The sequence below is a fragment of the Paroedura picta genome, chromosome 2 (genome assembly GCF_049243985.1).
Source record: "Paroedura picta isolate Pp20150507F chromosome 2, Ppicta_v3.0, whole genome shotgun sequence".
NCBI classification, from domain to species: Eukaryota; Metazoa; Chordata; class Lepidosauria; order Squamata; family Gekkonidae; genus Paroedura; species Paroedura picta.
This window is the reverse complement of record NC_135370.1, coordinates 130,516,293-130,532,585: the sequence shown is the minus strand read 5'-3', so window position 1 is coordinate 130,532,585 and position 16,293 is coordinate 130,516,293. Positions and strand designations below refer to the sequence as shown.

At 42.3% G+C, this 16,293-nt stretch overlaps 1 protein-coding gene across 1 annotated transcript in view; it reads right to left on the bottom strand.

Annotated features, from left to right (window-relative positions):
• CDAN1 (codanin 1) overlaps positions 1 to 16,293 on the bottom strand; it is a 45,840-nt gene that overhangs the window by 11,152 nt on the left and 18,395 nt on the right. The window contains exons 9-20 of the mRNA XM_077322738.1: positions 14,967 to 15,056; positions 13,413 to 13,488; positions 11,700 to 11,908; positions 10,695 to 10,806; positions 8,957 to 9,100; positions 7,453 to 7,619; positions 6,350 to 6,431; positions 4,234 to 4,323; positions 4,036 to 4,090; positions 3,636 to 3,769; positions 2,390 to 2,493; positions 1,155 to 1,304 (exon numbers count right to left, since the gene is read on the bottom strand). Of these exons, the coding sequence (XP_077178853.1) occupies positions 1,155 to 1,304; positions 2,390 to 2,493; positions 3,636 to 3,769; positions 4,036 to 4,090; positions 4,234 to 4,323; positions 6,350 to 6,431; positions 7,453 to 7,619; positions 8,957 to 9,100; positions 10,695 to 10,806; positions 11,700 to 11,908; positions 13,413 to 13,488; positions 14,967 to 15,056 (1,413 nt within the window). The remainder of the gene's footprint in view (positions 1 to 1,154; positions 1,305 to 2,389; positions 2,494 to 3,635; positions 3,770 to 4,035; positions 4,091 to 4,233; positions 4,324 to 6,349; positions 6,432 to 7,452; positions 7,620 to 8,956; positions 9,101 to 10,694; positions 10,807 to 11,699; positions 11,909 to 13,412; positions 13,489 to 14,966; positions 15,057 to 16,293) is intronic.

Below are 16,293 nucleotides of genomic sequence, written 5' to 3'. Positions count from 1 at the left end.
AAACAGAGATTTTGTAAAATAGTATCCTACTGTCAACCCCGTCCCAATACTGTACCACCAACCTAAGAAATGTTGACAGAACCAGAAAAGCCAAATTACAGATGTTCCCCTTAGTTCTACACAATCCACCCCAAACGAGGAGGGGCCATAATGGGTCATAGTGTTGGAAGTGGCCCTGTGCAGTGCTAACATTCATACAGTCCCCTTTGCAACTAAAACAGGCCATGGCTCAGTGGGAGAATATTTGCTTTACACACAGAACACCCCATTTTTAATCTCTGCCATCCAAAATTAAAAGCCTCAAGGAATAGTAGGAGTATGTTTCTAATAGCCTTTTCTTCTCTACCTTTAGGAGTCTCAAGCAGATCGCAATCACATTCCTTTCCTCACCCCACAACTTCACAACTGCACTTTGTGAAGGAAGTCAGGCTGGGAGAGTTCTAAGAGAACTGTGACTGGCCCCAGAGCACTCAGCAGGCATCATGTATCCTCCAGATAAGAGTCTGCTGCTTTTAAACACTACACCACACTGGCACTCAGTTGGCTGAAAGACCTGAGATCCTGGAGGGTCCCTGCCAATCTCTGTAGACTGTACTAACCTTGATGGGCGGATCTTATTCAGCATTAAAAAGTGTCATGTGCTCAAAGTGCTCCAGTTACACAGTTGGTATCAAAATACAAACTAATACATACAGTAAGAACTATATGCACCATTAGTAAGACCTAATGCATACAGTGCAGTCTTCCTTGTATTGTATGCAGTCTCAATGTTAAATTCATTTTATTTGTTTTATTTATACCCTGCCTTTTTCTCTCACAGGAACAAAGCAGCTCACATCATTCTCCTCTTCTCCATTTTATCCTCACAACAACCCAAGGTTACCCCAGGAAGCTTCCATGGCAGAGCTGGGATTTAAACCAGGGTTTTCCAGTTCCTAGTCCAACACCCTGACCCCTATGCCATGCTGGCTCTCATTGAGACTGTTTGTTTACATGTTTGTATCCCATACTAATTGCTCTTGTATGATGTACGAACCCTCGTAGATAACAGTGGTTGGGGTACACATTTATTAAACAATAAACTCTGCCCCAAGGCACCAGCTAATCAACCAGAAAGGTGGCAAAAACTGTATTAAATCAGCTATCTTCCATACTCTTGAGCTTGGGTAATAGCCTGCGCGCCTTCTGCATACAGCTCAGAGCAGACCCCGTCTAGCAACTTGTCGTAATTGGCATCTTCCTCCTTCACTTTGCCTTGTAGTATGACCCCAGCTCTTCTCACCAGTTCTGCTACCAGAGTCGCCCTGCAAAAGCCAAGGATCCAGGTGAGAGACAATCAAAACACACCACATCATAGTTTTCTCAAGGTATCTATTTTAGCTTGCCTCTAAAGAGGGGAAACACCTAACAGAAATGCATGGATGGGAAGCAGAAGGGTATGTGACAGAGCAAAAGACGGGCTTGGATGCCACTAAGCATTTCCACAGGCCCAAGGGGCACTTTTCACTAATTCTCCTCATCCCTCTGAGAATCACTGCCTTCTATCAGCAAAGTTTTCCACATCGGTTTCTCATGAAAACATCACTTTAAATTAAAATGGAACACAATTTGCCAAAACATTCCTGCCAAATTTCATGAATACGTATAAAACAGGACTCCAGGCAGGCTCCACAGCGTTCTGCTCAAGAGGTGACCTGGCATTGGGAAATACTGAGAAACTGAAACTGGGGTGCTCCAAAGGAATTCTCCAACCACACAAATCTCACTCAGAAATCTATAAAGCCAGCAACCATGTTACAGAATTCCTCCAGTGCACATTGGAAAGCAGAAGCACTGGTGAAGCCTTCAAGGATATCCCTCCGATCAAGTCAAGGTCATATTTTTTGCAAGGAAGTAAAGAGTACGGATCAGCCCATCCCTTAAGAGGAGAGCCTATTTTGCCACAAAAAGAGGTAAGAAGAGCTGTGCTGGATCAGACCAGCTAGTCTGTCTCACTTATTGGCCAGCCAGTTCCCCTGGCAGTCCGCCAGCAGGACACAGAGACCGAGGCCTTCCCCTGACGTTGCCCCTGGGCACTGGCATTCAGGACTTAATGTGGAGCTCCCTATTTATTAGTCCATTGGCTATTAGCAATTGATACTGGTGGCCTTCACTACATCTTATGGTAGAGAATTCCACATTTCAATCAATTATTTTTGGGAGAGAGAGAAAAAGTTCTCTCTGTTCATTTTCTCTATCTACATAGTTGCCCACTCACTCAACTGGTGGAGATCTTTCTGGAGTTCTTGAGTCAGCCTTGATTTGTCACCATCCTGAATAATTTTTGCCTCCCTATCGGGCAGTACAAGAGACCCTAGAGAAAGTTCGATGTAACCTTCCCAGTCCTTACTTGATGTGCTTGACACAGTTCGATCCAATCCTTTCTGCCACAAATTCTACTGTTCTCCGCAATGACGGGGGATGGTTGTGGAAGAATGCTTGCTCCAGCTCTGCCTATTAAAAGAAGGAATCCTAAAGAGACTGGAATATTCCACACAACCCTAGAAACAAGTTATTTACAGGCTATCAACTATGTAGAAGTTTAGTAGCACCTGCTTTATATACCTCTGCACATTTTTAATTTTAAATATATATTTAATTAACATTTTAACATTTTGAAAGACTATATAAAATGATTCCCTTTCCTTACCCTAGCCCTAGAGAAGGGGAGGGGGGAGACAGACAGACAGTTTGTTTACAAAAATAAAGCATACTAACAATGACACACCCTCCCCCAGCTCTCCTTAGGAAGGCAAGTCTATGGGTTCCACGTGGGCATATACCACCGCGTGGTCCCCTTGCCACCTGAGGGTTAGAGCGAGGGCTAACCCCACAAGCTAGGCCTAATGCTGAATGGCCCCCACCTTCAAGGCTCTTTATGGGGTCTCCGGATCAGGGGAGGGAGGCAGGCACACCGGCTAAGCCTCCCTCAATGCTAGACCAGGCCCAATGCACAAGCCACCAATAAAGGACTGTGACAAGTGCCTAAGCGGGACCAGTTGCCTCCAGATGTGAACAAAGGAGGGGGGTGGGCCAGGCATGCTCTGGCTTCTGCCCCTCTTGGAAACACTGATATAGCCTTTCTTTCCTAACGCCCATGAGATACACTCTCAGCACAGAATTATATATGATAGCGAAGAGTGGGGAGCCTAGGCATATGCTATAGGAGGTGGTCTCCAAAAGTCAAAAATTTACATATTGGTTGGAGCCATAATCTACAGATCCCACTCAGCTACACTTTATAATGAGTTTAGATTTTGTATATAGAGTGTATTGTTATAATTCTGACCACTGAGGAAGACCCAGTAGGGTCAAAACGCATTTGGTCTTATGTGAAGTTAGTTCTGTATAGTTTTTATGTAGTTTTTATTCTGTTTTTAAATTGTGCACCACAATAAATAATTACCGTTTTTATATTATTTTTGTACAGCTCAACTTCTGAGTTCCTACTTGTAAAGGTTGGGTTGTGTTCCTTTTTTGGGTTTGGTTTTACATCCAGAGGTTGCCACTTTGTGAACGCCTGCCTGATCTTGCCACCTCTCCTTGCTGTTGCTACAAAAGACAAACCTTTGTTCCCATGCAAGGAAGCCTTTTACCTGAAGTTTCTGCTGAGTGACGGAAGGCTTTGGAGCCAGAGACTCCGCAGCAGTCGGGGTTATCTTTCTTATGTAGCCACCATTCTTTCCTCCACTACCAGACACGAAAGATGACAGCAGTTTCTTCAACTCACCTGGAACAAATGAATATGTAAGGATGACAAGCTGGCCCAAAAGACAACAAAGTATACCAAGCCTTTCACTGCCACTTTCCCACAGAGGCCAGGAGACAAAGCAAAACAGTGCCACGTTTTCTATTGAGTCAGGAAGAAGATGGGAAATGCCCTCAAGGCTCGTATAAGTCTTTCATAGAAAGACACCAAACTCATAGCAAAAAGGGGTGTCACAAAAGAAGAAAAAGATATATTATTCATTTAGAAAAGACTGATAAATGACTCACCAAGATATGGACAGCAAGAATAAAGCAACTGCTGATCCACCAAAGGCACAGAATCCTGAGAAAGGGGGGGGGAAAAGAGCCAAATATTGTATGGATACCCTTTTAATCTCCCAGGTACTATTAAACTAGATATCTTCGACGACATACAACAAGAAACCCGGTTAAATACACATAATGCAATCAAATATTCCAGCTTACCAGAGTTTGAGCTGTTATTTGTAAGTCTGTTATTAATCCTTCCAGTCTTGCTTCACCCTCAAAGAAAAGGTTCACTGGGACAGTGGGGACCTGGAATATACACCCTGAACAATTAATCCCACCAGCAGTGCAGAGCAAAACAAAACAGTCTTCACTTTAGTCAGAGAGAAAAGTTTGCCTAGGGAAAAAATAAGCAGTTCATTCAAGGACACCACCAGAAAGGGCTACTACACCTGGCCCCAGTATCTGTGGTGAAGACCAGGTCTCGTCCCCTGAACCAACAATCACCCAGATTAAATCCCATTTCCTCACTCCAACAGAACAAAGATCCAGCTTTAATGAATGCAATTGCTCTCTTTGCCTAAGAGCTAGCATTCTACAGGGGAAAGCACTGAGCACAAGAAGCAAGGAACAAGTCACTTAGATTAGTACCAACATGCAGTACTCACAGAAATGTTGGGAAGAATGGTTTACAGCACCGTAACTTGCTTCATGTGCTTACTTTCCTATATCACCATTTCCACTGCACAATACCGAAACCCATTGGATTTTAATTCTGTTCTCAAATATGCTAAAGCACAGCTGTCAAAATGGCAACCAAGAGCTTTAGTGGCCCATCCCAGTACTTACACTCATGGAGCTGCCTTATGCTTAGTCAAACCTCTGGTCTACCAAGTCCAGTGTTGTTTACTCTGACTGGCAGCAGTTCTCCAGAGCCACAGGTGCAAGTCTTTCACCTCACCTACTACATCTTTCACCTCACCTACTACCTGAAGCTTTTTAACTCAAGATACTAGGGACTGAACCTCAGACCTTTTGCATACAAGTTATCAAGGAATTTACAATCTGTCAGAATTAGCTGTCATGCAGAATGAGCCATGTCCTCTAGTCAGTGGGAAAGAAGACTCTATGGGAAATATGCAGTGAATGCAAGATTTCTCACTGTTAAAGCCAGAAAGTGTGCAGATTAGGATTAGAGCTGCAGCATGGAGGAGAGTGCTTAACTTGCTCTCCCCTTCCCCCTGTTGAATACTTCAACAGCCCTTCACAGTTATTTGCCATGCTACAGGGAAACAGATAGGCAATTTTTGTTTCCCTCAGCAAGGCAATGACAATAGGTGAAGGGATTTGGACAGATAAGCTGCACAACAGAGGCAATATTGGGTTTGAATGGCAAAGGATATTTTAGAAGCTAGCCACTCATTCTATGAATGGCACCCTCTCTCATCAAAACGATTTTAAAAATAAGTTGACAGGCAAGGCCTCTAAGCACCTCTAGCCTATTTAAGTTAGATCATGTTTTAACAAGGCAAACTAACCCTGCTGTTAATTTGTTACTGGCCTATATACATCCATATTGAAAAAAATAATATTGTATATATAAATATGTAGTATCAGCATTGTGCATTATAAACTAGTTGCTAGTTGCAAATTAATGCAATGCACTGTAATCTCTCCTGTGTATTTACTACTGCATGCAGTCACACAGCTCCAGAATCCATACCCATAAAGGAACTAAAAAGACTGAACTAGAACTTCTTCATTCAGACCTTGTCACAATCTTGAACATGAGCTGGCTTTAGGCTCAAGTTGCTCCACATTCTACATCAGAATGGCAATATTGGTTTACCTTAAACCAGTGGTCCCCAACCTTTTTATCACCGGGGACCACTCAACGCCGGGGACCACTCACCAGGGGCCACTCAACGCCTTTTACTGAGGCCCGGCGGGGGGGGGGGGGTAGTTTACTCCTCTACTCTCAACCACTGCCCTAACGCTCTCTGATCGCTATGGTAATGTTTAAACATCCCTTCAAAATAAGATACAGACACGGCACAACAATGAAGTGTGTTGTAAAGGGCTGGGGGGGGGATGAAGTAAAAGGCCGGGGGGGGGGGGGGAGAAGGCGTCCTTCGAGGCCCACCTCCAATCAGTCGAAGGACCACATGTGGTCCGCCGCCCACAGGTTGGGGATCGCTACCTTAAACAACTGTTTAAAGAGCTGTATTCATGTAAAATACTGGAAACGTTTGGGAAAAGTGCTATATCAGTACTCTTTGGAAAACCACAAGGTCTGTAAGAAGCATGTTATTTCCTAAAGAAAATAAACTCTTACTTGAAAAAGCCATCCCAAAACAGCAAGAATCAGTAGCTTGTTCAGGAAACACATCTTTTTATCTTCAGAAACCAACAGACATCTGTAAGAGAAAAGTAAGAGAGGAAACAAATGTCATGATTCTCTTTGATTCGTCTCCTCCATTTCAAAGTCTTGTGAGAAGTTAACCATCCTTAACACTATTTTGCTCCCTTATATATTTGGGAAACAGCCTCCCAGGAGGAGACTGTCCGGGCCCTGTCCATCCAGGTCCACCCTGATTGGCCCTCCCCCTCCAGCTCCCACCCTCCCTCCTTACCTGCTAGAAGCCTTGTGGCTGCAGCCTCCATTGTCGCCCACGAGGAGAGAGGCAGTGACAGGGCTTTGCAGGCCACAGGTACATTCCTGCGGAGAGGGAGCCAGGGGGGGGGGGATTTGCAGCCTCCCTGTGGGCCACAAAGCCCTGTTGCCACCGGTGGGGGGGAGCTTTCCAGTCCCTTTAGCCGCAGGGAGCCGCAGCCACCCTCTCACACCCTCCTGCCTGCCACCCCTTTCAAAGCCCATTTTTAAAATGGGCTTTGATACTAGTCTTAAATAAGCTCAGATAACTTACAGTATTTGTATAATACTCTCTCTGAAGTATTATACCTCTCTACCTCTGAAAAGTTTGTCAAACTATTCAGTTAGTCCAAGACGCATCCATCCAGCCGTTATCTGAGTAAAGTCACTGATCACATTATACAAACATAACTTCATGGGCTTCCAGATAATTTTTAAGCCAAATTCAAAGTGTTCCTTTGACCATTACAAACCTAAATGGTTTGGGACCTGCTGTCCTCTAAGAGGCAACCTTTCAAATCTTAAAGAGAGCAATCCCTGTCCCCTCTCAGCCTCCTCTTCTCCAGGCTGAACATTCCCAAGTCCTCATAGGGCTTGGACCCCCAAGCCCCAGATCATCCTCATCACTCTCCTCTGCACCCTCTCAATTTGGTCCACATCCTTTTTGAGGTTATTACTAAGGGCAATAAAGGTTTCACTAGGAAGCCAATATTCTGCTTTTCAAGCACGTAACTTCTCCTCCCACACCTCAAACAGATTCAAAGACCACTTTCCACCTCACTTACTTGTACAGCTGCAGGAGGAGAGTAAATATCTTTGCATAGTAGTCAAGAAATGGAGCAATATGATCCATCAGGGAAAGGAACTCTACAACCCAAGGTACAGTGAGGACTGTGCGCTGCTTCTGAACTGACTGCCTTAGGAGTTTCAATATATCCAGCACAGGAAGGGTCTTAACAGAAAACAAACATAGGAACAACATGAGCATCAATCACATATGGCTGATGTGAGAGAAGGATAAACTGAGACAATTCTTTATGTGCGACCATAATCACTACAAATTTGATAAGCACAAATTCTAGATCAGCATTTGAAGCAGGGCCTAACAGAGACCTAACATCTAACAAAGATAGACTTCAGCTATTCTCAAACTCCATTTCAGACAAACTGAGGACAAACTGTCAGAAACCCTACTGGAACAAGATGATAAAGTTATCAGGAGTGTAACATCGTTCTTGGTTGGCCACCAGAACAATAGAAGGCACTGCAAGAATTTTGTGCCCCCCCCCCCAAAAAAAATGTTTTCCCTATCTCTGCCAAAAAAAGAATGACAAGGCAGGGCTGCATAGGAGGGGAAGGCTAAATCTTCTCTGGCTTAGCTTCACCACCCAATTCAGCACCTGGGAAGCTCATCTCAGACAAGCCTCGTGAACAGCTGAAGCTGATACTCCAGGCCAAAGGTGACAGAACGTCATCAACATCTACGGTTACTGATGAGGTATGATATTTCTCTTCTTAATGGGTATTTGTTTTAGAGCATCTCTGCATCAAAGCTTTTCACAGCAGAAGCAACTTACTGCAATAGGCAAGTTTTTTAACATGGGGCCCATAGGCATAAATGGAATACTTAATCTCATATAATCAAAGCACTGCATGAAAGAGAAAAGGAACTGTACTATACAAAAGCCAGAATTGGTCTTTAGTTTGTAGCACCACAATGAGCCAAAGAGGTGCCACTGGGAACACACTGCTCCCCAAAGGCTGGGCCTTGCACTGGCTTCTCCAGCAGCCCAGTTTAAACCAGACTCCAAGAGCCCAGCCAGCGGAGAGTATTGGCTGCTTGACAGGCTCTTTTGGACAGTCTGGTTTGAACTGGACTGCCCAGCAAAGCCCCAACCCAGCCTGTGGGGAATTCTCTCTATAGATTCAACTCCTTGGCAGGCTCTGTTGGGCAGTCTGGTCTAAACTGGGCTGCCCAGCAAAGCCCCAGTCCAGCTGGATCAGCTCCTCTGCAAGCTCTCCTGGCCAGTCCTGCTTAAAGGGACCTCCCAAAAGAGTCCCAGCTGAGATAGCTGTTTTAACAGTTCTGCCACAGCTTTTTTTTTCCTGGATATTTTTCAGTTCGGGTATATTTGGACCCGAAAAAATGCAGGATTTCAAAAAAGAAAAAAAATCCAGATTTGTTTGGGTTTCTTTTGGAAATCTGAATTTTTTTTGGGGGGGGTACCCAATGTATCTGAACAGAAAAATAAAACTGTACACCTCTAGTTAGCCTGGCTAGTCACATACATGGTTCCTTAAGGTCACTGCGGATGCCTGCAGATCTCCTGTTGGGGGCTCCACTGTATGATAAGGCAGGAAGACAAGGAATCCAAAGAATTTTGCCAGGAGTCGAAGGTTCATAAGGACTGCAGCAAAACGCTTTTTTTCATTCTGATATAGGGGAAAAATGCAGGGAAAAGACAATGAGAACCATGAAGGTTATACTAAAGGAACAGGTTCAGGTTGTAGCATTCTGTCCTCTTATAAAACCTCCAGAGTCCCTAGGATAGCAACAAGAAAGTCAGAACATGTGTGCTACTTTTGTCCCTGCTGGGGAAAACATACAGGTCATAAAAACTGCATATGTGATTCAAACTGGAGGTCTTACAAACCAGTTATTTAAGAAGGAGAAATGTTTGGGTCCCCGTACATGGAGTATCAGCAATGTGTCTGTTTTTTGCTCTGTGACATCCAAATAGAAAAGTTTAAAAGCAAAGCAGGCTTTTTACAAATGTTCTTCGCCGCTAAATAAAATCAACTTTTTCATCAACCATCTGGGGAGAGGGACTGAAAAAACAGATTGGGAGCCATTTCTAATAAGACTGTAAAATTAATTAAGGGCATTTAGTGCACCCTGTTTCCAAGGTGCTCAGAGTGGCACGTATTTCTCACCAAACCTCATTTATTTATAGGACAACATCACTGATCTCAGAAGGAGAACTGGATTTGTTTTTTGAGGGGGTTGTCTAAATAAGCAGCCCACTAGAGCTGTAAGCATCAATACAAGTCCTAAAAACAGTCAATGAGATACATTCTGATGACTTTTTCACTAAAACCTTCACTGGACAGCAATGCATTTTGTATTCTTGAGAAGCAGGACAGCCTGTTCACAGGTTTTTCAACTAGAAGAAGATTAAGGGTCTACAAACTGAGGGGTCACTCAGGGTAGCTAACACTCACCTTGGGAGAGAATGGTCTGATTCAATCATATTTGGCCATAATTGTGGAATACAAACCAAGATAACCTCAAACCCTTTCCCCAGTGCAATACATTTTTTAGACATTGTGAATGTGCAGAAAGCCTGAGAAATACTGTATCTAAGAGAGACTTCCTGAGGCTTTCCAGTGATTAGCATGGAGCAACTACATCAATCAAAAGGGCAGCCTCCGTAATTCCTTCCCATCCTGGACCAAGAAGGGAGCTGTTTAATAGACAGCCTGGCAGTGAGTTATCTTTTAATGTTTTTTAATGGTTTTAATGTTAATTGGTTCTACTGACTATTGTTGTAAACGGCCCCAAAATGGCCGTGCCAAGGGCAGTTACAGAAATTAATAATAAATAATACATAAGTACATAAAATTCATAGCTGTAATACACCTCACTGTCCTTAACAAAAAGGCAATCTCCACTCTGAGAAAATGCACATATATCACACTGTATAATTAGAATGAAATGCAAAATACATGCAAACATACTATATTTTACTTTAAAAAAAACTAAGGTTATCTGGCCAAGGATTTTTTTTAAGTGCAGAACTTTCAGACACCATGCCCAGGGAGCTACAATTCTACAAGTGTGGCAAATCAGTCCACTGCTGTGCTGTAGAACTCCCAGTCCCAAGTAAGGCCAGATACAATGGCTACTGAAAGTCAACTCACTGCTTATTTATGCAACATTGTAAAGAAATGCTAATGAAGATTCTGCATTAGGACTGGTTCAATGAACAAGCCTTGTGAAGTGCTGTCACCAGGCAATACAACTTACCTGTTCATCCATTGTGTCCCCATCACTGCGCTCATGCTCCACCAAGGTAAGAGCATTCAGTTCCAGTATCTGCAGGCAGAGACTATCCATCAAGTGCTGGTTAAATTGATAGCTTTGGCAAAGAAAGAAAAAGCATTTAAGATGAATAGTGACTGCAAAGCTTTTAAAAAGAAATTCAAATTCAGCTAGCTCGTTAAGTTGTATTAACTACCCCTAGGTTTATTATACTATAATAACTATGCCTGAGAATATCGGATACTATGCAAGAGTATTTAAAACCCTCATAAAGGAACCACTAGTATAAATGTGTCTGCCAACTAGAGACTCACCTTATGCATCTAACAAAGTGAGCTCTAGTCCAGAAAGTTGTTGCTTCAACAAGGAAGTATTGGCCTTTATACCATAAGATTCCTCTTTGTCCTATGTGCATGTATGTATGTATATGTTAAGGTACTGGTCAGATGCATAAAAATCAACAGAAATTTAGTGAAATCTCTCTTAAACCATGAATGGTGTGTTATAGTAACAATTTAGACACATATTTGTGGCACATATCTTAGGGTACACACGCACAAAACACTTCAGCTGCATTTTGTGCAATTTTAAAAAGCAAATTAAATTACTGTGCTGTCTCATAGGTTTGTTCCCCAATATTGAGCATCATTTTATTTAGCTTGTCACAGTGCTATGTCATATTGCCCAGTGGAATATGAAAAGAAACAACTCTGCAACCCTTGGAAATGCATTTTGTTAACTGAGACCATAAGCACATAAAGAAAAGCTACCCAAAAGGAATAATTTGTGGAAACAGAGGCAAAAACTTAGTTAGCCTGCCATTCAGGAACAATGCAATAGATCGAGCACAAGCCTTTATCAATATTTCATCCTCCACCACATATTTGGGCCTTGTCAGAGCTGAGCCTAGTGCAGCAGCAAATGCTTCTTAAGAGAAGCCACTACTCTACCCAAAAAAGGCCCAGGCAGAAGCAGCCATAAGTAGCTGACCTTCCAGCACTCAGGATAAAGTCCCTGAAGAACTCCTGGCACCCAGGGAAGGAAGGAGGTGGACACGGTCCTCTGATGCTCTGAGGGACGATAAATCTCTCTTGCAACCTCTTCAACCGACTCAGATTGTCTGATCCCAGCATGTTAAGTACATCCTGGTCGGGGGGGTCTCCCCAACTTATGCCACCTCCAGTGGGAACTCTACACATCTTTGGAAGAGAAAGGGGGAAGGGGGAAGAGAGGGGGAAGGGGGAGGTTGCATTTAAGATTTTTCTCCTTTCCGCACCCAACAGTCCACCACCATACTCCATATTTCTCATTACTGTCCCATTTAGCTTAATATCTTAGGGCTGATTCAAATACACACACATAATTTAATTAGTGCCACTGAGGGTACATTCAAATATGATTATTCATCACTTTTGATGGGCACAATATGAAGCGATAAATTGCACATGTGAACTCACTACTGAGGAAACTACACTCATGGGTATTTCATGTCTCCAGATGTGATTTTTTAAAAGTACCTTATCAGTTAAACTGAATCTATGGTGCTGTTTCTCTCAATTCTATTATCAGTATGGAACTACAAAATGAGGGTATATGTATTTGACAAAAACATAAATGCAACATATTGATTTGAATTCAAGAATTAAAGCAACACAGATTGAGATCCAGCACTTCCTAACTAACCTTAGTAGTGCCCAGTGATTTCAAAAAGTTATCACACACATTTTTTCGAGAACAATAGTTGAGCTTCATAAGTAAGTGAAAATTTCTGTCTATGCAAAAGATAACCACAAATGAATTGCTTAATACAATACTGAAGATATGTTTTCTTCCCATTTCTGATACATGATTTTTTGAAGAGGAAGAGGAAAAGAAGAAGAAGGGATGGTTCTTATATGCCGCTTTTCTCTACCTGAAGGAGGCTCAAAGCAGCTTCCCTTTCCTCTCCCCACAACAGACACCCTGTGAGGGAGATGAGGCTGAGAGAGCCCTGATATCACTGCCCGGTCAGAAGAGTTTTCTTAACTTTGAATCCCCTTCCTATCCATGATTAAAACATGATTAAAACACCAGAATGCCCAGAGCTTTATGGCTCTCTCTATATCAAACCAGGTCTCAGGTTTCCCAGATCAGTCTCATTCATCATTTTGATCCTGGACATCCTGGATCAATCAACCATTTAGGCCCACATCAAAAGAAGGCCCTTTGTCCCAAGCATGTATCTGACTAAGGAAAGGTTATAAGAACCCTTCCTTGGATCTCCCAATGTGCTTGCTCCCCTCTGGCACTCAAATGCTGGTTTCATTCGTGTTGCTGACTCCTTCCCTCAATGCACCCAACTTCTCCATTTGTTCAAGATAGGTATGACTCTTGCTGCCCTCCTTCCCAAAACTTAGCCATTTCCTATCTTATTTACTTCTGCTGTATGTGTTGATGTAATTGTGTAGTCTTATTCATTCAGTAAATAAAGCTACAATATTATTTTAAACAGCATTTGTTGTCTGCCTTGGATTCCTGAAGGGCTTAGTCACCTCGTAAACTGTGCAAAACAGATCCTGCTAGTTATTCCCCTTTTTGCACAGCTGATTCTCCTAATTTTTGATCAGAACATTTTAGGATAACAAAGTATAAGCATCTTGCCACCAGTCAGTAAAACTTACCATTTTGCAAGTGGGAAGCTCAAGCAACTCTGTCATTCCTTACCTGAAGAAGCTGTTTCTGAAAGAGCCTAGCAAAGTGGCTGTAGTTACAGGCTGCTGAAAGGTGAGCCATCATAACTCTGTAAAATAAGACACAAATTATGAGTTCTCCCTGATTTAGAGTAAATAGAATAGCTTTAATTTTGTATGGATAATAAGGAATAGCAAATGTCTTCCAGAGCAATTTCAAGACTTGTGAAGGTCAAAACTAAAAATAGTATTTTCTTTCTAATTCCCTGATCAGTGAGAAGCACCTCCTGACCTATTTACATTGTTTCTTCTACTGCATGAACACCTACCACAGTTTTCTTATTCAACCAAAAACAGCAACCAGGCTTCTTACGGGAACACCTTGGAGGGCCCACATCCAGCCCGCACTCCAACAGCTGCACTATCTACCAGCTGAATACCGGATCTGGCTTAAGGTGGGCCCTGAATACTTGAGGGACTGCTTCTCTGCCTATGCCCCTGAAAGAGCACTGCCCTCTATAAGCACCAACAAGCTGGTGAGTCTAGACCCCAGGAGATTCATCTGGCCAGAGCCAGGCCTTTTTCAGTTCTGGCCCCCACTTGGTTGAGCAAGATCAGGGCTCTGCTGGAACTAAGACAATTCCACAGAGCCTGTAAAATGGAGCTCTTCCACCAAGCCTTTGGTCAAGGCCAATGAAATAGCCACCAACAAGAGTCCAGAGGCCTCTTCCACCACCAAACTGTGAACACTCCTGGAAAAACTAAATCTATAGATATACCCCCAAAATTCAGAGTTGTAAAGTTTAAAGGTGCTACAGTTGAAAATGTTACAAGTTCTAATGTTTGATATGTTATGAGGTTTATGATGCTTTCTTTGTACTGTACTATCCATCTTTCACTGTAAACTGCCCACAGGGGAGGGTGGTATATAAATGTTAAAAAAATAGAAGCCTTTGATGGGCAAAACACACTGGGAATTCTTTTTAGTAGTCATTTTTTTAAACCTAATAAAATAATGACCTATTTTTGCACCCTCAGTCTTGGCCCTGTTTTTCCCCACTGGGCCATCTTACAGGCTAGACTCAGTTGGTAGACAGCATCTCCAGTAAAAAAAGCTGGATCTCCAAGACTTTTTATTGAGTCAGCAAGGGTAAGCTGAGCTCTATCAAAGTTGGAAGAACAATGTCCTTCAAGATCTCCACCTTCCTAACTGGTATTACCTTTGTCTTTTGAAGGTTTAGTTTCAATTGGTTCACTTTTAGCTAGTTAAACATTGCAGACAGTCAGAGATTCAGAACCTCATCACCAGGAGACTTGGATGAGGATATACAGAGCTGAGTATTGTCCGCATACTGATGTCAACCAAACCTAAAACCACAAATGATTTGTACAAAAGGCTTGAAAAGCCTGGGGGAACAAACTGCACCCTGTGGAATGCCAGAAAATAGGACCCACACCCATGACAACTGGTTCCCAGTTAATCCCAGTTCCCACATAATCAACATGAGGCAGCACCCTAGCCTGTGTGAGTACTTAAGGAGCTCTGTTGACTTGTAAATAGCAAAACTACTGCACCAAATATTATTACCTGATCCTGTTGCCCAGGCACCTCTCAAAATCCCAACCTGATTTTTCACTATTATCTTCCCATTCACGCAGTAGCTCATAGAAAATATCCCTGTTGGAGACAGACATGTCAATAGTTAGTTTTTTAACATCCCAAATCACAATAATCAGATGTACTACCAAGACACATTACTGGCACCATACTGATGATATATCTACTGATCTACAAGCAATATAGCAGCAGGAAATCACAGCCAATTCTAGCAAGAAGAGATTTCACTCTATACCCTATAAATTATAGTCTAAAAGACCGTTTACGCACTGGGAACTTCACTGCCCCAGCTCCTGTGCAGGAGCACAAATCAGGGGCGGACGACGTGCACCAGGCCAAGTGCTCCCCCATGTGGGTGCAGGAAGAGGTGGGCCAACCTGCCACAACTAAAACTCCAGCCTACAGCCTGGCATGAAACCTCCAGTGCATAAACGGTCTTAGTGACCATTCTAAAATCAAAGCCAAAGCACACCAGCATACAAACACAAATTCTCTTAAGCATAAATTCTGGAAGAAAACTCCACTGATATGATCTGGAATTACTGTCAAGTTAGTGAATGCGTTATGTTGAAAACGGGGATGATCATTTGATAAATGAGGCAGGAGGGCTGAAAGGCACTTTTTTCCCCAAAGGGATGCCCAGAAGTGAAGGAAAGGGATGCTGATTTTACTGCACAGCTTGACTGCTAGCTGTATTCACTTCAGCTCCAAGGCTACCATCTTGCAAACCTCTTCATTTGTATATTGTGTTAACATTGCTGAGCAGATCTATTACTGTTGAAGTTTTTTTCTGAGACCATCATAATAGAACAAGGGCCAGTGTACTCAAAAACAAATAGGGATTTCTTTCTTTCTTTTTTTTTTTTTAATGATAATTTTATTGTATATTATTATATAAAGCATTTACAGAGAAGTTGTAAAGAAAAAGCGACCAGTTGATATGGTTTGCCATCTCTTTTAACATAGATATTTAGTTCTCATCACATATTATTCCTAGTCTAAAAGTTTTTACCATTTTTCTTAGCCAAGTGATTGTTAATACATATGAGATCTGTTATAGGAATACATTCTGTTATTATCTTAAATGATATTAGGTCAGTCTCCTTCACTACTGTTGTCTTGTTAATGCCTATAAAATATGGTTTGTCATCCTCTTTTGGCATACATATTAACATACATATTCAATTCCCATCGCATATTAATCCTGATCTAGGAGTTATTACCATCTTTCTTAACAAACAAATAGGGATTTCTGACCCAAAAGTTTAAAAGTTAGATTAAATAAAATAAATCCATT